Source organism: Perissodus microlepis, chromosome 12 (assembly GCF_051167445.1).
Source record: "Perissodus microlepis isolate ML-2025 ecotype Zambia chromosome 12, ASM5116744v1, whole genome shotgun sequence".
Lineage (NCBI taxonomy): Eukaryota > Metazoa > Chordata > Actinopteri > Cichliformes > Cichlidae > Perissodus > Perissodus microlepis.
The window spans coordinates 23,035,605-23,054,866 of NC_140472.1; the positions used below are offsets into that span (position 1 = coordinate 23,035,605).

The 19,262-nt window shown below is 38.2% G+C and overlaps 1 protein-coding gene across 2 annotated transcripts; it reads right to left on the reverse strand.

Annotated features, from left to right (window-relative positions):
- Window positions 1–141: 141 nt before the first annotated feature.
- Window positions 142–18,803, reverse strand: zng1a (Zn regulated GTPase metalloprotein activator 1A). 2 transcript variants are annotated; one of them, XM_084946170.1, is made up of 16 exons: window positions 18,634–18,803; window positions 17,452–17,591; window positions 15,806–15,892; window positions 15,307–15,403; window positions 13,397–13,488; window positions 11,394–11,453; window positions 9,776–9,813; window positions 8,557–8,603; window positions 6,980–7,066; window positions 6,842–6,886; window positions 6,214–6,270; window positions 3,582–3,633; window positions 1,654–1,722; window positions 1,495–1,560; window positions 1,250–1,376; window positions 142–646 (listed from the first exon to the last, which is right to left on the reverse strand). In XM_084946170.1, exons 2-16 carry the CDS (start codon window positions 17,555–17,557, stop codon window positions 573–575), a joined length of 1,104 nt encoding a protein of 367 aa, XP_084802296.1. In that variant the 5' UTR covers window positions 17,558–17,591; window positions 18,634–18,803; the 3' UTR covers window positions 142–572. The 2 variants fall into 2 exon arrangements, with proteins under 2 accessions (XP_084802296.1, XP_084802295.1); XM_084946169.1 differs by having other exon boundaries at window positions 17,452–17,596.
- Between the last annotated feature and the right edge of the window lie 459 nt (window positions 18,804–19,262).

A 19,262-nucleotide genomic window follows, 5' to 3' on the forward strand; every position in this document is an offset into this window, starting at 1 on the left:
AAAGGAAATTTAAAGAAAACCGTGCTACTTACATTTATCTATTCAGAACAATATTTACAAGCAGTGATGCTATTTTACTAGGAAACTGATGAAAAACAATTGTTTTGAGTAGGTTTATCAGGAAATCAGTAGAATACATCCTTCAGAAGAAAAACAAACGTTTATTTTGAATAATTTAAAATCCACATATTCAAAGTGGGAAACATAGGTAGGACCACTTCAAGTACCATCCATTCCCCAAGTAGCAGAGCATGTGCATTGCTGGGTTGGCTCCTAACTTTGTAAATATGTTTATTTTATTAAATAAAACTTTCTAAAAATGCAATGGATTAATTAAATTACTGGACTTGTTTTGGGTAAATTTTCAGGGTCAGAATCTACAACTCCTTCTAAACGTAGCTTTTAAAGCAGGCTGTGATGGATACTAGTGCCTAAACACTTTATCCGCCCTCTGATCTACCAAATCTTCATGTAGAAAAGGAGTCTGAATGACAATCGCAGGGCGGCCAGTGCCAACGCTTTTGCTCCAGAGTCAAAATCTGAAGCGAAGAAGAGGAAAAAGGGGCTTGAAGCTAATTTTTCTCTGAGCCGAGCAACACTGTAGAAACAAACTTTTCCAGCAGAATGTCCTTGTCTAGGTTCCTTCCTGCAAAACAAAGTGGAGACCAAAGTGCATTTTAATAAAGTTTGGCCACACACAGATATGAAAAGTGTAGGATTTTTTTCCCCTGCAGATAAAATGCCTCCATTTACAGTAACGTCCTTTGGTTATTAATGACCAATAAGTAAGCTAGACAGAAAAACAATTTTACAATGGTGAATAAATGTTAGTAAACTATCTGCATGTAGTCAAAACTGGCACAGAGAATGATTTAAAAATCTATAACAAAAGACCATTTTAATCGTTTAATGCAACATGCTGAATTTTAAGTAGTAAGAAAGCAAAAATTGTGTTTTTCACTGATATGCAGTCAAAGTGATTTACAACAAAACAGAGATAAATAAATCAAAAGTAGGAGGAATCACAGTAAATTAAAGTGCTGTTAATACAAAATCACGTTACAACACAGAATAAAGTAAACCAGTAGAGTAAAAATAGTTTCTATGAGCAAAAGTCTCAACATCAACAAAGTTGTTTTTACAGCTTTTCAAAGCAACCCACAGAGTCAGCTAAACACAGCTGGAGTGTGATACTGTTCCAGAGTGGTATGAGGTGCATAAACACAAAAAAGTGTGTGTGCGTCTTCACCTATAAAGACAAGCCGGTTTATTCGCGGGTTCTCCTCCCAGAGCTGTTGCGTCTCATTCAGCTCGTACAGCTCGTGAACCCCCTGCAGCATCACTTGGTGGCCTTTATACGCAAACGACACTATGCCCTGTAAAAAACACACCAGTGACACATTAACCACACATTTGGAACTGATTACAGTAGTTAATAAGGCTGACATTATTGATCACTGTCGCCACCGGGGTGTCTATTGTGTTGTGCTGTACCTTTAAGCGGATGACGCTCATCGGCTGCCCTTCTTTGTTACAGAAAATCTTTTCCCACAGCAGATCCTGAAACGGAGGAAAATAAATTCAAAGGGCGTTGCCGTTTTGCATATAATTAGCAATAACAGCAGAGATATGAATGATGAAGAGCGTGTTCACCTGGATGAAGGCGTTCAAGGCGTCCTCAGACAAATCCCCAGCAATTTCAAAGGTCACAGTTAAAATACTCTGAGGATGCAACATACAATATCAAAATCAAACATAATTAGAAAAATATTATTACTTCTAAAATTAAAAGTATATACTTCAAACATGCTTAGTTTCTATACGTTTGTGCCCTGAGCAGAACTGATGGGATTTACTTCAAACACAAATTCACATAAATTTTCAGTTTACTGAAACTAGCAAAGTCGTAATGAAAGCTAAACAAAAGAAGTGTTTTTCTAGCACCCAAACTGATGACTTTGTAAATGAACGTGAGAACCAACATGACCCCACGTGGCACCTGAAACCCAGCTCCACAGTCCTTTTTTTATCACCCCCCCCCCCTCTCTTTTTCCTCTCTCTCACACACAGAAACACAGTCCCTCCCCTCCATACTTCCTTACAGCATTTAAAGGGCACTTTGCAGATATTTGAGGGGTTTTGTGTCGAAGTGTTAAAGTTATATACTTCCTTGTCTTTTAGTATAACAACAGAATAAGAGCATTCTCATTTACATGAAAAGAGCAACATGGGGGGAGAAGAGGTGGAGGGGATTGAGAGTGTGTCTGTTGAGCTTCATGCGGGAAAGGAAACCTGAGAGAAAAAGACAACAATGCTGTGATTTACCCACACAAATAACCCTAATCTCTCCCCATCCTGTGATAAAAGTTCATGGGTATAAAGCACAAGTGACAACAGAAAGAGACCTAATTGCTTAAAGGAAGCATACGATCTATTAACTGATGAGCATATCCATGTGAAACTAACCCTGGAAGAAACAAAGTTTTGCCAAATATTATTTAATATGAAAAGAAATCAGCTCAAGAGACAATTTGTGATTAGAGTTACACTTTATATTTTGGATTCATATCCAACATCCTGGATTTATAAATGGATTCTGTTTAAACAACTATAACGCCACAAAATGCAGAGAAGATTCTTGCCAGTGTCGTGATCATCCAGTCAACACACAATATTGCGTAAAATTCTTGAGCGACCCTCAAGTTCTCTATATATTTAGTTCTTCAGGCTTTCTAAAAGGATTGCAAACGGCTGTTGTGTGGCAAATAGAAAGAGCTGGGCTGAAAAACAAGTGGCAACAGGTCTGATGACGTGATGAAGCTTTGGTACAAATTCTCATCAGTGTATAAGGCAGAGGTCAGCAGAGAGGTACAACCGTGAGTGTTTACACGATGGAGGCTCTGTCATGGTTTGGAGCTACTTTTCAGCCAGTGGTGTTGGGCATCATGTCAAAATTGATGGAATTACAAATGAAGGAAAGTACAGTGGGATTTTGATCCACCATGCAATACCATCTGGAAAGTATGTGATCGGCAACAGCTTCATTTTTTCAGCATGACAATGATCCCAAACACACTGGCAGTCAAGTAAAAGCATACATGGATAGAAAAACACACACTAGAAGACGATTAGTCTTGGACTGGCCTCCCCAGAGCCCTGAAGCAATGTGGAAACATTGTATTTACGTGCATGATTCAATAAATCACTGCACCTATTCCACATTTTCCTACCAAAATATAAAGAAACAAAGACCGACTTTCAACTTTTGCTCAGTACTGCAAGTCTGTCAGCTGTGAATGTTAAGTTGTGTATGACTCAGTCAGGGTGTGTTTAAAATGTCATAAAAAACATCAAAAGCCTCAAGTTGATCTAATCACAAAAAGCATTGCAGGGAGGGATTTTTCACTACAGTGAGACAGCCCAGGGGAATGCAGGGCAGAGTTTTAGCCTGAGGACAATGAAGCCCTCTTTCTCCCGTAGGAAATGATGTGTTGAAATAAATTAGCAAACAAAACAAGAAAAACTCCCAGTGGTGCACAAAGCTCAAGAACAGGAAATAAATCAACTGAAAGAGACAATACCTTGTCAAGATGTGCTCTTGTAGGTTTGACAAGTTGGAGCTTCTCTGCAAGACTTCGAGATAAGAGAAATTATGGTTTTACATAGATTTTTTGTGACACTCAGATAATCAGTTAAAACAGATAAAGTAAATCAACCTCATTTTTAAAATATTACAGTAGAGTATTTGCAGTTTTGCCTCTGTACGCCACCCCATTGGATTTTAAATGAAATGGTTGAAGTGCAGACTTTCAGCGTTTATTCAAAGAGTGTAACAAAACTACATCATGAACTATTTAGGAATTACAGACATTTTCTTTTCTTTTTTTCTTTTTTCTTTTTTTACACAGCCTCCTGTTTTTCAGAGGCTTAAACATAATAGGACTGTCGAGTAGTTTCACAGCCAGGTGAGACCTGTTTTCTTATTATTTCATGACAGATTAAGCAGCTAAAAGATCTGAAGATGATTCTAAGTGTTGAACTTTGGTATTTGGTAACTGTACACTGGAACTCTATATATGAGGTCCAAAGTGCATGTCAGTAACCTGGTTTCAACCTAACAGAGCATCCAGAGCTGCTGAAGGCAGAAAAATCCACAAATGAGCAGCAACTGAAGGCAGCTGCAGTAAAAGCTTAGCAGAGCACGGGGAGAAACAGTGTTGGGAGTTATTGACTACAAAAAAAAGTGTTCTTTAAATAAACTTTTAAAAAGTAATTACTTAAAAAAATGATTTCTTTGTCCAATTACATTTGAGCCTCTGAAAATGGGAGATTGTGGATAATAATATCTGTAATTCCTAAACAGTTAATATAATAGTTTAACCCCATTGTTTTGACTTAAAGCCCACTGCAGTGGTGTACAGAAGCAAAATAAAAAAAAAAAAAATCTAATTTAATCTAATTACATATGCATATTATGTTATGTTAGACCACCAATTACATTTTGTGCCTTTGGAGCTGCCTCTGCTATTTTTGTACTGTGTCTCCTCTTCTCTGATAGCTGACGTCGCGGGACATTTAAGAACCTGTTTGTGTTGATCTCACACTGTTATTATTTTAAATTGGTAACAGTTATTCTAAGGGGTTTATTGCTTATTGCAGTGCTTCCTACTGTGGACAGTGGGATCCCCTCAATGGACTTTAAGATGAAGCACAAGTTATGAAGTTTGCTGCTATACCTGGAATTATTTCATTTCATTTCATTAAAAAAAAAAAAAAACAAACAACAACAAGCAGAAAAAAAGAATTCACTTTTTCCTCCAGAGTTGGTCAGGAGTGATCAATAACAATCAAACACTGATGCTGAGCTCATAAGAAGCCACTGCTTTGTTTTTGAGGTTAACCAGCCAGACAGGTTTAAGCTTCTATCTAAAAATGGCATCTGGAAAAATGCTTGGAACCATCTCTGTTGTCTCGAAAGCTGCAAAGTTTAATTCAGATTTTGTGGTATGTTTACTTGTATGTATTACTGCCTATTGCAAAAAACATTATCATTATGGCCTTCATTATTAAATAAAGGTTAACCAACTGCAAATGTACTTGACCCTACTGATGACTTTCATCTGTTTCCTCCTAATCTTCTACAGAAAAGAAGTGGACTTTAGAGATTTCTTCTTTGCGTTTGATCTCAAAGTATAATGCAATGTATCCTGTGCTTAATTACAACTCTAAACAGACTTGCAAAGGCTTTAGAAATGCCAATTAAATCCTACAGAACACCCACCAACACTTCCAAACAAACTACAGCCCTTGTGCCCCCACTTCTCCCTGACCTCACAAGGAGGCTAAATGTTGTGTCCAGCTGCTTGAGCCCTGCGTGCTGTTAGTGCCACACAGGCTGAGCGGCGGGGGGCCGCTTCAAACAGCCAGCATGGGATTGAAGGGAGGCGGGGCCCGTGATCTCAAAGGCAGGGGGAAAGGAGCTATCTTTTGGGACAAGGGAAACTCCTCGGGAGCCAATGGACACACACAGCACTAATCCTCTGCAGCTGGCCCAGAGACAGTGACTCGGGGCATGTAAGAGAGCTTTAACACATTCACATGAAGGGATGAACACTGATTCTTTTCATTATAATGGAATTCTACAGGGGATACAATGTGATGATCATCCTGTGGTGTAACAGAGGGATGCTCAATAAAAGAGTCTGTTAATTAGGGAGAAACATGGTCACCACGGTATGAGGACTGCTGGGTAGACAGTTCAAAGTAGCAGCAGAGGCCATCGGTGGAATCAAAATTATTATGTTTTTATCTTTGGACTGCAAGTTTTTGACATGAGGACAACAGATATAAGTAGTGAGCAGTACATAAACTGGACAATGCATTAATAATTTTAAATAATTTCCCCCAGGGATCAATAAAGTATTCTGATTCTGATAAAGTGTCAAAGAAAGATTTCAGCTCTGAAATGCTTTTATGTCAAAATATTTTCTTGAATTTCTTTAGGGTTTCACATCAGTTCTTATTCTCAGTAACATGGCTTAAACACCTCAATATAAAAATTTGTATCATCTTTAGTTTAAGCTTTATTTTGAAAATCTGTTTCTTCATATGAGGATGTCAATAATCATGCAGCACTTACACGTGTACCAGTTATCTACACTGATGTTATGTTTGGCTTTCAATAATAACCTGAGTTACATTAAACAGACTCACTTTGCTCCGTCCTTACTGTCGAAGGAATGCAGATCCAACACTTCAGAGAGATCAACCCTGCAGACAAAGATCACAAGTTACTTTATTTTATTTATTTATTTTAGTTTAATTTAAATTCCACACCAAGTTGAGTAATAAATCAATAAATCAAGCCAGACATTTAAACTTTTCTAAAACAAAGTAACCAAGTCAGCTGAATTAGGCACAAAACCCCCAAAAGTTTTGACAATGTTTTTTCGATTAACCCCTCGCTGCATGGCGTCTTTCATCTGCTCACCCAGTTCTGAACTCTGAAGGAGTTATGCTTGTGTTAGCCAGATGCTACCTGGGTTCAATAACACACAGCAGGGTGCGTGCGCACACATATTTGGATGCATGCGCATTCGCACATATGCAGACCTGGGGTCAGAGAGCAAAGCCTTGTGGGAAACTGGACACCACTCAGGGGTTTGGTGTTTACTCAGGTCGCAGCAGTTTGTGTTTGTACATGTGCAAGTCACGTCTGAACAGCTTTATCTTTGACACAAAGATCTGAGCAGGAGTCACACCAAACACAGCAGGGGACCAGGCCACAGAGAAGCCACTTAACCCTTTCTCACAACATGATTCCCTATACCTTACCACTTACCTTGATCTTTGGGTTTCTATGATCTTGACGAGCCCATTTATAGACCTGAAGTCAGAGAAACCATAAACTTTACACATATCCACTCTACAGACACCTAAATAGGGAGATGACAAGCAGGACAAAATATTGGATGCTGACCTGACAGTGTCTTTGACTTCCTTTAGCTCCTCCTCCGTCACCAAGTCTGTTTTGTTGATAATGGTCAAGTCAGCAACAGCAATCTGTCTGAAAGGATAATAAAGACAATGCTGAGTTCATGTGACAAGTGAACACGCACTTTAAATTTTCTATGACACCAACAACGGACAAAAAACAAAACAAAACCCACAAAGAAGTGTAAAAAACCTGACACACAGGTACACCTCAGTCCCATGAAGGTTCTTATCTATAATCAGATATTATGCAGTCATGATCTTGCCTGGCAACTGGCATTTCTAGTATTTATGCACCTGCAACACCTTTCACAACATTAATATTTGATGTACATCTACAGAAGTTTTTAGTCAGTTTATTTTATATTAGAGAAGCAAGTGAACACAGTTGTTAAGACCAGTTCTTATTGGTTATCTCAAATTGCCAAAGTAAAATCTCAACTTCCTCCAACTTATCATTGCATCATCACCTCTGGATTAAACTACTGCAACTCTCTGTAATTTGATTGTGCACACATTAATCTCTCCTTTGCTTCCAGTTAGTCCTAAATATTGCTGCACATCTCTTTAACATGATCACATAACTCCAGTCTTAGCAGGTTTACACAGGGCCCTATCCATTTTTGAATTGATTTTAGGATTCTTTTACTCACTTTTGGTGCTACTTCTTAACCAAGCTGCTCGACTTATATAATCCTAAAACTGCATTTAGAACATCTAGTCGAGATATCGGGCTTTCATCCACAGCCCCTGTACTCTGGAACAGCCACTTGATACTCATATTGTCTACATAAAAATCTTTTAAATCCCATCTTAAAATGAACCTTGGCATTTTTTTCAAGCTCATTTTCCCATCAGGTGTTTTACGCTGTGGCGTTTGTTTGGTTTTTTCCAACTTGTTTTTAGTCAGTTTGACTGGTTTTGTTTCATTGATATGTGGTTTTATCTTGTTTGTTTGAAACTAACTTGTAAAGCACTTTGACCAACCTTGTTGCTTTCAAGTGTGCAACAGAAATAAAACCGACACTGACAACCACAAAAGTTAAGTTATACATGACTGGCAACCATCTACCGCACCTCTTTTCATTGTGATTAAGTGTGTCAATTTTCCAGCGGAAAAAAGAGGCTAAATAATACAGTAGCATGGGCATGTATTAGTAAGTCTTAATGTGTAGCAACGTGAAATGCACGGCAAACTCAAGTGAGACTTGAGCACTGTTTAGTTTAGAGGTGAATACACAAGCAAAGACAAAGGATGCAAAAGGTCACGCAACTGCTCTTTTGTCATCAGCATATTTGTTCAACGACAACAGCACACAGCTGCTGTAAGACACAAGCTGGGAGACAAACACAGAGCCGCGACGAGAGCAGAGTCCACATTGAGTCATAAAAGCTTGATGATGGCGATACTGTGTGGTTGGTTCTGTCTGTAATTTTGGGAAATCCACCCTATTCATGTCTGCACAGTAATTATAAAGTTTGTTAGCGTAGCTTTGCAAAGACAATAAATGGCTCCTGCTTCCAAAGAAATTATTTAAAAAAAAAAAAATACAGCCAACTTACCTGGCTGCTTCATTGACAAGTCCATCTGCTTTTTCCTCTGCTAGTTGCTAACAAAAAGTGGAGATAAGTTACAAATGCAACGTCAAAATGACAAATAATAATAAGAATTTAAAGGGGCTGCATTGCTCATGCTTTATGCGTTCTTTCAAGAATCAGAATAGCTAATATGTACAAAAATGTGACACTGAGATAGATTAGAAAGGCCTGCATTTAATATCTGCAAATTAAGTGATTTTCTTAACACGTGGAACCACGGGAGATCACTTTCCATTTTCTTTTATCTCCTCTTCTTGCTGGATGGGACACAAAAGACTGCACTGGGGGTGCTGCATTTTCCAAAACAGCTTAATATGTAATAACAGGGAGAGCAGGAGGTGTTAATCTGGGTCCTGACCCTTAGTTCCAGTCTGACATTAATCTGTCATCGGCTGAATCACCACAGCTTTGTCTCTAGAGGACTGAATGACAAAAAAATGTATTAAATAAAACCTAATAGAATGACCAATTGCTGCTTTTATCTGACATCCTCTCTCCTGGGACTGAAAAGTCAGGGGCAGATAGATTTAGATATATTTTTGGACAGACAGATATTTGATGAGATAGATGAAAGGAGAGACAGGTGAGTGGATGTGACATACCTATTACATGGTCACATCTCTGATATCCATTACTCTTTCACTAAGATTTAAATCCCCTGTCTTTCTGTCAGGAGTTTCTTCACGTTGCCTTTGAGGAGAGGACAGCGCCTAGGCCATGAAATGTGTCACCTCAGTGAGTATGACACCTTCAAATTAGAGCCCATTATCTAGATGTCACTTGCCCCACTCCTTTTAAGTAGCACAAAGGGGGCAGGATGTGACTGCGTATCTATTGCTGTTTACTGCAGGTTAACAAACAACTGCATAAGTTTAGCACCAAAAAGTCACTAAATGAGTTTAGCTACTGCTCAGAAACCAAAACTGCGAATTTGCACTGAAGCTGACTGACATGGTCAAGACTACAACTAACAGTTATTTTCTTCCTATTATTAATTATTCAGTGTGAAAGATCAATCAGAATGTCCCCACAATGCAAAGTGAACTTATTAAACAGTTCAAAATCTCCCAAATTATTAAACTCAAATTCTCATTGCAGACCGTTTCTTGAACATCTTGTCTGTCTTGAGTAATTATTTTAGTACTAAATCTCTCAAAGCTACTCAAAAGTACACAACACAAACCTGCAGTCCATACTTGGCATCAATGACAGTGACGATGCCTAGGAGAGACAAAAACACCACATATTGGGGATTAGTAAGTTAAAGGCGAAACCACAACTTGTGCTTGTCCTCTCTGTGCAGCAGCTGCCTGTTGGTGTTTGGTTTTGTCTGTCTGAGCTACTTTGTCTGAATTATTTCGAGAACACTTTTGGTTTTGTAGCCTGTAACAACAGAGTAGACAGCTGAGTATTGAGCGTGAGAACCAAGGTACCATTTAAAGTAGACACAATTTGGCCAAGTCAGATACACTACATGGACAAAAGTACAGCTCCACCCAAATATAACACCTACAGGAACTGCTCACCCGTGAAAACCCATGCCGTGAAGCTCCCGGTGCACAGGTTTCATGCTGATGTTAATGTCAGTTATTGAGGCTGCATCCACCTCAGCACTCGCTGACCTGCTGCCAGTTGGTTGTTAAGCAGTTCCACTTTGCAATAACACCACATATGAATGAATGAATTCAGGGCGCTCTTTAGAACAACCCATTCTTTCATGTTTGTAAAGGCAGACCGCATGGTGAGGTGCTCTGTTTTATATTTATGTACTTTTGAAAATAGGACTGAGAAGACTACAATTCAAGGATTAAAAGGTGTGGCCTAATACTTTTGTCGAATGTACGTCATCGCTATAAAAAAAAAAAAAAAACAAAAAAACACGCAGAATTTAAGTCGCCGTGATAATGTTTTTTAAAATCAAATTTATTTTGCAATTTGAGCTTCACAGGCCCAAAACAGAAAACCTAAATTTTAGCCTTTAAGAATATTTTAATTCCGTTCAAATTTTGTTTTTAATGGTACAGAACAGGTAGTAGTAGTAGTTATACACATAAGGGACCAGAGAAGCTTAAGTAAACACACCAGAGTTTACATTAGGATCTTTATACTGACACCACAAATAACATCATGTTATTTGTACAGAATAACAAGATCTGTGCTGGGATTTTCAAATTAATCAAGTCTGCAGTGAAAAAGTTGCAATTAATCAAATTCAGAACAATTTTTAACTAAAGAAAGTGTTAGTGTAGTTAAAGGCTGTTTGCATGAGCACCAAAAGAGATAGAAATCCAGCCACAAATGTCAGCTGTTTGCAGTTCTCTGCTCTGTGTGTGTGTGTGTGTCCGTCCCAAGCTCCATTTGTGACAGAGTGTCACATAGCAGAAACACGTGCAGCAGTACATAACAGTGAAAGCAACTGCTAAAGAGTGTTAAGAGTGGAGGCTTTCACATTTACCTTACATGACGCAAGTGTGCATACACCTGATGAAAAATACGTTTCTTAAACTATTTGTTTTTTAAACTGTTGCTTTATACTTTTAATTCTCCGTCTTTACAAACACAATAAAGGCAAACACATTCAAATGGAAAGACTTACAATATGTGCACGCAACCAGAGAAGGATGCAATAAAACGTAAACATTTGAAATGTGATTTCACGCCTCACCAAAGACGCTGTTATCTCTGTTTATCTCTACATAGGAAGTAGATGTGTGATGGGCTTTACAGCTGCAAAGTCAAAAAATCTGACAGACACAGCAAAAGCGCCAAAGTACAAACTTACATCATTACATATCTCTTACCGTCCAGATAGATGTCGCTGCCAAGCTCTGCATCAACCCAGAACATGGAGGCCACAGCTCCTGTCGGAGGAGTCAGTGTGTTAAATGCAAAGTGTCTGATACCAAGGGCTAGATCCACTGACAATTTTCTTTCTGATTTCTTTGAAAATGCTTTAGCTATCACAATTTCCCCAGATCCAAGACATCTTAATAGTACGTCTTTTATTTGAACAAAAGAACCAGCAAATATGTAGTAAACACTTTAATTATCCTCACAAACCTTTCATGCATTTTTTGTCTGTGTTTTAAACAAAACCAATATCTGAAGCCTTCAGTTGTTCCTGTCCTTCTCGTACATTTGACTTGTTTCTATTTTCCTGAGGACGTGGTTATTACAAGACCCTCTGTTACCATGCCAGCCACCGCTTGTTCACATAGCTCCCTTTGTCTAAGTGCCAAGCCAGAATAAGAAAGCATTGTAAATATTTGATGCACGTGTAATGAAAACACTGTTTTTGAGTGGCATGTTTCACATAACTCATCCAGCCTCTTCTTGAAAGAAATGAGATAATCCCCTTGGGAGTCTTTATGACTGACAGCACTGCCAGAGCCAATGACAGACCTGTCCTCGTCCGTAACAAGCCAATGACATGGCAGAGACGCGAGCCCTAGACCCACTCTGAGCGTGCTCAGTTGGTTCTGTCTTTTGTGTAAGCCATTAGCGCCTGACACCTGTCATTTAGTGGCACATCCCAAATGTTATAGCACTCGCCTTGTTATAGCCCAACACTGATTTTGTGATTCAAGCCTAAGCAATGAATGGATAGCAATACTATCACAGCAGTTAGTTATAAAATGGTAAACTTGAGATGAATATCCCTAGTAAACGTCTTAGTGCAGTGGTTAATACATTTGCTCGGCAAGAAGAAGCTGGTTCAACTGGGGTTGCATCAGGTAGGGGATGTGGTGTAGCAAGGCAGAGAGAGACACTGTTACCATAACGATACAGAAACCTAAATAAAGAATTATGGTTCACGTTATGTTTACTATCTAAGTGCCAGATAGTTAGTGGCCCTGGTTAATTTTATATGAGATAAACAATTACATCAAGTCCACAGTGGAAATACGATGAATTTTTAACAGTATGTCAATAAGGTTGTCCACATTTTAACCCTCTCAGGCTCAAATTAAACCTTTTGTTGCTAATGCACAACCAAGTCCTGCAGTGGTACTTCTGAATAAAAAAAATCTCATAAAATATGTATGTGGGGTAATCAGGTTGTTAGTTTTTAACTGTTGCAAATCTGCAACGCCTGCCTTGAGAGGGTTAAAACTTCTAGGCAAGAATTTTATCTCACTAAAACAGATCGTTTAGCCTGTCAAAACAGTACTGGAAGTAGACTGACATTAATTTAGCACTACTCTAGCCTTACTGACCAAAGCCATATTTAACCATACATGCAAACAGTGCATTCAAACACAGAATAAATCTGTGCAAGCCAGAGGAAACCCACGCAAGCACAGGAAGAACAAAAACCGCAGAGATAGGCCCGAGCTGGCCAAGACACTAGAATCAACCATCATCCCTTGTTGGTTCTAGTTTACACCAATCTTTAACTGTAAGCAGGGATGACTTGAAAAACTTTAACTGGTGTGTTCAACTTTTTCTAGCATTCAGGATATAAAACTTAGCAGCTGAAATTGTGAATTTAAGATTTATGATAAAAATCAATCAATAACCGACTGGCAGACACAGAGACTGCGAAAAAATAAGATGTGACATTTATGACATGTCATCTGTGTGTGTGTGTGTGTGTGGGGGGGGGGCTGTAAAAACCAAGTCACCTCACTGCTTCCAGCCCACACACACCACCTGGTGGAAGAGCTGGTGACTGAGGTTTCACAGAACCAGCAAATAACTGAATGTTTGCTGCCTGTGCTGCAGATTAAAATCAGCTACAAACAAACACACATATATGCTCAACATATTCTAACTTCTCCAAAAAAATAAAAAAGTATGTTACCTGGATCAGCAAGTCCAGTGGTTTCTAACAAGATGTAGTCAAACTTTCCTTTCTTCTCCATCAGGTTTTCAATGGCTTTGAGACCATTGTCCCTTAAAAAAAACAAAACAAAAAACCCCCAATGACCAATAACTAAAGACAGCTTATATTTAACTTGCCAACTTACATCCTATTGTCTTATCCAAGAAAACACAATACAAACTCTTATTTGACAAAACAGCCAAAATCAAGGACTGAATACCCGCTCATTTAAGTTTATATTTTTATATATATTTTCAATCGTCTCTACATTACAGAGCAGTGGAGGCCACATGAGAAACTGGGTTTTGCTGTGGAGGGCCACACCAAAAATGGGGAACTCAGTTCTGCTCAATAGTCATTTTATCTTTTTATAAACTGCCACTGATAAGATGCTCTGATCAGGCCCCAACGGAGGCCAACTGGGAAAATTCACTGGACACCCCTGTTATAGAACAATACTATATACAAAGAATTATGAATGTAGGATATAAGGTAAGTTCAAATATAAAATATATGAAACATATATCACTTCTTCTTCTTCTTTAGGTTTTTCCCTTTAGGGGTCTCCACAGCAGATCGTCTGCCTACATCTCACCCAACCCTACCATCCTCCTCTGTCACACCAGCCCTATATATGTCCTCCTTCACTACATCCATGAATCTTCTCAGTGATCTTCCTCTTTTCCTCCTGCCTGGCAGCTACAAATGCAACATCCTTAATCCAACATATCTACTATCCCTCCTCTGCACATTTCCAAACCATGTCAGCGTCACCTCTCTAACTTTAACTCTAAAACCCATTCCTAATCCTGTCCATGTTGGTCACTCTCAATAAATACTTTTGCAAAAAGTAACAATAAATATATAAAATTATTCAAACTGGTCAAGTGATACAGCACTCAATCTTCCTGTTGGTCAAATAAGCCTTACAGATACAACAGATGTGTTTTAGTTTATTAAAAAAAAAAAAACTATGCTCACAAATTATACCCTCACTGTACGCACAAATCAGTCCCACATCCTCCTTCACGCTTTGTGGTCGGAAACGCACACTTTGTGACTCACAAAGAAACCACAACTAAAGGTAATTCATCAGACCAAAGTCCAGGTTTCCACAGGTCTAATGTCCCAGTTTCTTTGCGACAGTTTGATGATGAAGACATGGTTCACAGAGTATCCTCTCGCAAGTTTATGTTAAGGTGACGCTGACCGGACGTTGCAGGCATTGGTGTGGGCTCTGATCTAAGACTGCAATAACTGGGGACTAATGAAGCTGGAAACTTGAAAAGGGCTGTTTCTGTAAACCCACACAACATGCTGATGGTCTAAAGAACATTATGATCGCAAGAAATCACACTAAAAAAACTACATATAGCACATATCTAGTAATTATTTCCTATGAATATCTTATGTAGCTGGTTAAGATGCTGTTAAATGTAATGTAAAAGGCGAAACCTTCAGAAATTCAAAATTTGTAACATATTTTTTCTTCGCAGACACTTTTATTCAGGACATGATTCTCTTTGTATTATTTCATATTTCAATATCTTCAGTATTCCTCTATATTTGACAAAATGTGAATGAGAGGATAATTATTTTTTTTATTTTTTGATCGTGGGACCCATAGTGCCAGAAATTATACATGTGTTTAAAAGTCATTGCACCTGATCATAATAATATCCCTGAAAAATCAGAGTGAAACTATGAGTTTTATCGGAGATGGCTGTCACACTGAAAAGAAATCTCATACTTTTCCAATCTCACATAAAAATGCACCAATTATTACCACAGTAGTAGTATTATAATGTCTTATTAGAAATAGGAATGAGTCAAAATGTATATTCTTAATGCTAACACAACACTAAATGGGCTTTAGCTACTCTACATACTTGACAGAGCAGCAGAGGCAGCCGTTCCTCAGTTCTAGCCACTCCTCGTATAGCTCTCCTGCCTGACTCACTGCAAGGGACTTCTCAAGGGCACTGCCTGCAAGAAGAGGAAAGATGAGCGATTCACACCTAGAAATTTATACCAATACATTCAACATTTACAAGATCTATAAAGATGTCAAATAAATGAGGTTTTCACACCAATCAAACTAATAAAAACACAAATGTAAATAGGCTAAACTACAAAACTGTCCACTGCTTGACTGAACATAAATGAAGGCAACGATGCCATACTTCAAATGCAGTTCCTAACTTTAAAAAATCTAGATGAAAAACTTTGGCTTTTTGTATATTAGTGTAAGTTTGTTACTGTGCTGCCCTCTAGTGGAAATCAGGGGAAATAACAACAACAATCATTCACCTGTCACCAAGAAAACAGAACAAAACAGGCAAAAATAACACCTGCTTTTGATTTCTCTGAGGCATATTAACGGTTTACCTTCTCCAAATTCATTTAGTATGACAGCAATCCGCTTGTTGTGTTGTTCTGTAAGGATATAGTTCAGGAGTGTAGTTTTTCCAGCACCTATGAATAAATAAATACAGAAACATATAAGGAGTGATATTAGTACCATACTTATGATGTAACTAGAGATGGACCGATCCGATATTACGTATGGGTATCGGTCCGATACTGACGTAAATTACTGGATCGGATATCGGAGAAAAATTAAAAAAAATTTAATCCGATCCATTAAATATCAAAAAAGCACCTAGCAAAACTTGCGACATGGCGTAACTCGGCCCATAACTGTAGCACATGCAGCAGTACGGGTCACGTGATAGAGCAGCTGTGTGTATTTGTAGCCTCGCTAGCAATCCGGCATTTCATCTCCAAGGAAGTTATCCCAGAGAGAAGTAAAGCAAGTGTGTAAGTTCATCTCTGAATGTTTGTAAAGCATTCCCGCGTTAAGCTTAACAACCGATATATGGAGCGGCTGCCTCTTCTCTCTCCCTCTCCTGCTGCTACTTCAATAGTGAAACTGATCAATGATCAGCTGATCGGCTTTTCTGTCGCAAGTCCGTCTCTCTTGTTTGTTTATTGCTCACTTCGCGCCAGAAAGAGGAAACCAGCGGCTGAACAGCAGCAGCACGTTTAAGCTTGATAAGCTGTTGTTAGAATTTATTTAATATTACTTTCTACACCAGGATCCTTTTCTACGTAGCTGACGGCTGGTAACTGTGCAGGGGCGGATCTAGCAAAGTTTAGCCAGGGGGGCCGATAGGGCATGAACAGGGAAAAGGGGGGCACAAAGACATACTTTTCTTTCTTATTCTCATTTAAAATGTCTAGCTTTTAATAAATAATTATCCGAATCTTACACCCAAAGTTTTAATCTGATGTAAAATGTATAGAAGTCCATTACTGTATATAGTAACTATTAAGTCTAATATACCCTAGTAAGCTATAGTACTTTTTCCATTGGGAAGGTACCATCTGTGCAGTCTGCAATTTTGTTGAAGAAAGATGTTGAATCTATTTAATTATTCTTGAAAAATAACTGATTTCTGTGTATTTTTTTTTTCCACACTGCATCAAATTATAGTTGATTATGTCAATTAAGCATCATGAGGTGGAGGGTGGGGGGTTCCCTATTTTTTATTTTTTTTTATTTTTTTTTTGCTGGGAGTTTTAGAACCCTATTAGTTAGGTTGCTTAATATTTCTGCTAAGTACTCTTTAAAATACCAGAATAGGGAGGATGGAGTAGGTTTAAGTTTATTAGATTGATCAGTATTGTTGAACTATGAAATATTTTGGGTGCAGTGCATTTTTTGCATACAGGTATAACAGAATAGCTTTAGTGTTTGTTTGTTTTTAACTTGAGTATGAACTTATACAAAAAGCAGCAAGATATTAAAAAAAACTGTTTTATTGATTAAAAAACACACTATATCGGATTCATATCGGTATCGGCAGATATCCAAATTTATGATATCGGTATCGGTATCGGACATAAAAAAGTGGTATTGTGCCATCTCTAGATGTAACACAGGCTGAGTAAACAATACCCTGCAGCTTAGTCTCAGATTATAACTCTTTTATAAGCTCATTAAAGCAGCTCGTAATACAGATCTCGCTCACCAAGATAGCCTGTGATGATAGTGACCGGTATTTGCCCTACGGGAGGACCAGGCTGTGTGTCGATGGGCACCAACTCCGGGCAATCATCATCCTCATCCAACATCATGCCAGAAATTATGTTTTAGGTGCACAAGGTTTATCTGACCTGACCAATAAGCACAAAACACATATTGCTGAAGATATGCACAGTAAATAATAATAATAATTACTTAGTACATCTGGAGAAAAAGGTTAATGACATTAGTTAAACAATATGCCGAAGAAATCCATGAATAAAAACATAAATCAGGCACATTTTCTTTAGTTGTGTCATAACACATGACTGAACAGGCCTATGAGAATTTTTTTAAAAAGGGACTTACTGTATAATAGAGAAATGTTTACAAGTCTAAACAAACCAGCAGATGTAATGTTCTCCACAGTTTTACCAGAACAGCAAAAGTGACATTCACTGAATTATACAGTTGTGATCAAAAGTTTACATACACTCGTCATGATTGTTCAACATACATCACCAACTACTTTAAAACACAAGAAGTAGGTGCACAAGTTTGAGTTCATTTAGGAATTTCTCAAATCCACACAGGGAAAAAATTATACATACAGATTTAAATATAGACGTGTACCCAAACTAGTATTTTTAAATACCCCTTAGCAAGTTGCACTTGACCAGATTCTTTTGTGAGCCATCAACAAAGTTCCGCCACAGTTCCTATATTTGACTACTCTTCTTGGCAGAATTGGCAGTTTATTTAAATTTGCTGGTTTCCTGACACTTCTACCACTTATAATGAGCCATGATTACTGATGGGAAGTTAGCAGGCATTGGTCTGATCTGGTTAAGACATTTTAGAGCCTTCAGCACAACTTCCTAACAGACTGAAGTCAGTGTATGTAAATATTTGTGTGGATCAGAGAAAATCCAAAAATAAATCCATACTTGTGCAACCAATTCTTCTTTGTTAAAGTTACTAAAAACGTATGCTGCATAATCATTCAACCTTAAAAAAAAAATAAGAAATAAATTTAAATAAAAAACCCTTTCAAGAAATCATCAAAAATCTAAAATTACTGCTACATTCATGCCCATGATGAGTGGATCTGTCCACAATCGTACGAGCCACCAGAATCGCCTGTATAACATAATGAAGAATAACGAGGAGGAACCGTTGTCTCTCCTACCTGCTGAATCACAACGACAACAGAAACAACCGGACTTCCTTCGAGTTGCTATGAATTAATTAAAAGGCTGTTCTTCATAAAATTGCAAACACTTGAAGTTTCATCAAAAAGCACTCGCCTCCACTGCTGCTGCTTAGACAGCGTGTTACACCGTCTACACTCCGCTGAAATCCTGAAGCAAGGACAACAGTTCCGCTTTCGCTACCAGCGATGAACTCAACAGGCAGAGTAAACGCTAAAGGTGGAAATTACAAAGAATAAATTACAAAGGAATTCTTTTAAACATTTAAAACTTTTTTTTTTCATTAAAATAAATACGCTAACGTGTGGTTTCTCTCGGCTCTAGAGACAGTTTCTCTGCACGGACCTGGTCCTGATTGATGGTGGCAAACAACCACACGGTGGGGACAAAAAACAGTTCATGACAAAGCGTGTCACATGGGCAGATTTATATAAAGGAAACTTTTAGATATAACATATAATAGTAGCATTAATACAGTGCAACACATTTATGATTCTGTATATTGGATTAATACTATTTTAGTATTCTATAAAACGCCGCTGTATAAGGAATATGGAGTCAGCTGCAACATCTTCCCACGTTTATTTTTCGTTTATCAACTGTCTTC